The sequence below is a fragment of the Austrofundulus limnaeus genome, unplaced genomic scaffold (genome assembly GCF_001266775.1).
Source record: "Austrofundulus limnaeus strain Quisiro unplaced genomic scaffold, Austrofundulus_limnaeus-1.0 Scaffold196, whole genome shotgun sequence".
Lineage (NCBI taxonomy): Eukaryota > Metazoa > Chordata > Actinopteri > Cyprinodontiformes > Rivulidae > Austrofundulus > Austrofundulus limnaeus.
The window spans coordinates 195,323-196,602 of NW_013952598.1; the positions used below are offsets into that span (position 1 = coordinate 195,323).

At 36.2% G+C, this 1,280-nt stretch overlaps 1 protein-coding gene across 1 annotated transcript in view; it reads right to left on the reverse strand.

Annotated features, from left to right (window-relative positions):
- Positions 1-30: 30 nt before the first annotated feature.
- Positions 31-1,280, reverse strand: part of LOC106524676 (nuclear receptor subfamily 4 group A member 2) — a 9,419-nt gene continuing 8,169 nt past the window's right edge. Inside the window, exon 7 of the mRNA XM_014018578.1 lies at positions 31-1,050. Within this exon, the coding sequence (XP_013874032.1) occupies positions 791-1,050 (260 nt within the window). The 3' untranslated portion in view covers positions 31-790. The remainder of the gene's footprint in view (positions 1,051-1,280) is intronic.

The window sequence follows — 1,280 nt, forward strand, 5'->3', positions numbered from 1 at the left end:
GAGGGAACCTTGCAAAACGTCAATATGTGACGAGTTGGGAGTGAGAATGGGTTGGACAATGACAATTTCTCATAATATGACTTAAAATGACATTGTGACGTTACCTCATTATTGTAAAATACAAAGTCATGATTTTTAAAATACATCATATCGAGTTTCAAAGTTATGATGACATTTAAAGCCATAAATACCTTGATTCTCAAATAGGATTTTGAAACTAATTTTTGAAACTTTAAAACTCATAAATATGACATTAAAACCCAGAATTCTAATTAATGACTTTAAAACCCATGTAAACGTTTTTCTAACTCATATTTGTGGACTTATAATAATAACATTAAAACTTAATTATGGCATTAAACTCGTATTAGTGACTTTAAAACTAACAATTAAGACTTTAAAACTCATTAATGACTGTAAAACTCAATGATGACTTTAATCAGTTAAATTTATTTTAACTTAGTTAAATGTATTTATGACATTAAAACTTATAACATTAAAACTTCACAATATTGAATTTAAAAATCCTAACAGTGACATTAGAACTCACAATTAAAAGCCAAAATAAATAATAAATTCAAGGTAATGACTTTTAATTTTATAATCAGGACCTACAAGCAGTGATTTTTTTAAAATGTGGCAAAAATGTGCTTCCATACACTTTCAGTCAGTAGAATCTTTATCCTGTTATTTATTCGCCTCACGGAGCTCAAACTGTCAGGAATCACTGATGAGTCCCAAACAAAAGAGGTCAAACACCTCCACCGGTAGGGAAACAGAAAAACGTCCCTTAAAATGGCAACGTGTCCAGGAATAACTTATCTATAGCTGCGGGCGGCGGCACCAGGTCTTCCAGTTTCAGGTAGAAGATCCTCTGCAGGCCCTGGATGCACAAAGTCCTGAGTTCTGGAAGCTTCTCCAAGAGTCTGGACAGGTGGTTGTTCCAGCGGGTCGAGCCTCCTCCCTGCGAGCTCCCGCCATCCTTCAAACACCTGACCACATTATTCTGCAGCTCCTCCACGCGCTTCGGCTCCTTCAGCCCATGGCGCTCTGCATGTGTCAAAAAAAGAACGTTCAGGGTTTAACAAATAGATTATATGATGTGTTTAGACCAGAACAGATAACACTGGAGTTAATGTATGGATCAAAAAGAAAAAAATTGTGTAGGTCTTCTGGACAAGTTCTTCTCTAATGAAACGTTTCGTCTCTCCTCCAAGAGACTTCTTCAGTCTGAGAGTTTCAGGCAAAATTCAGGCTTTTAAGCCCTGCCTCCATGTGAC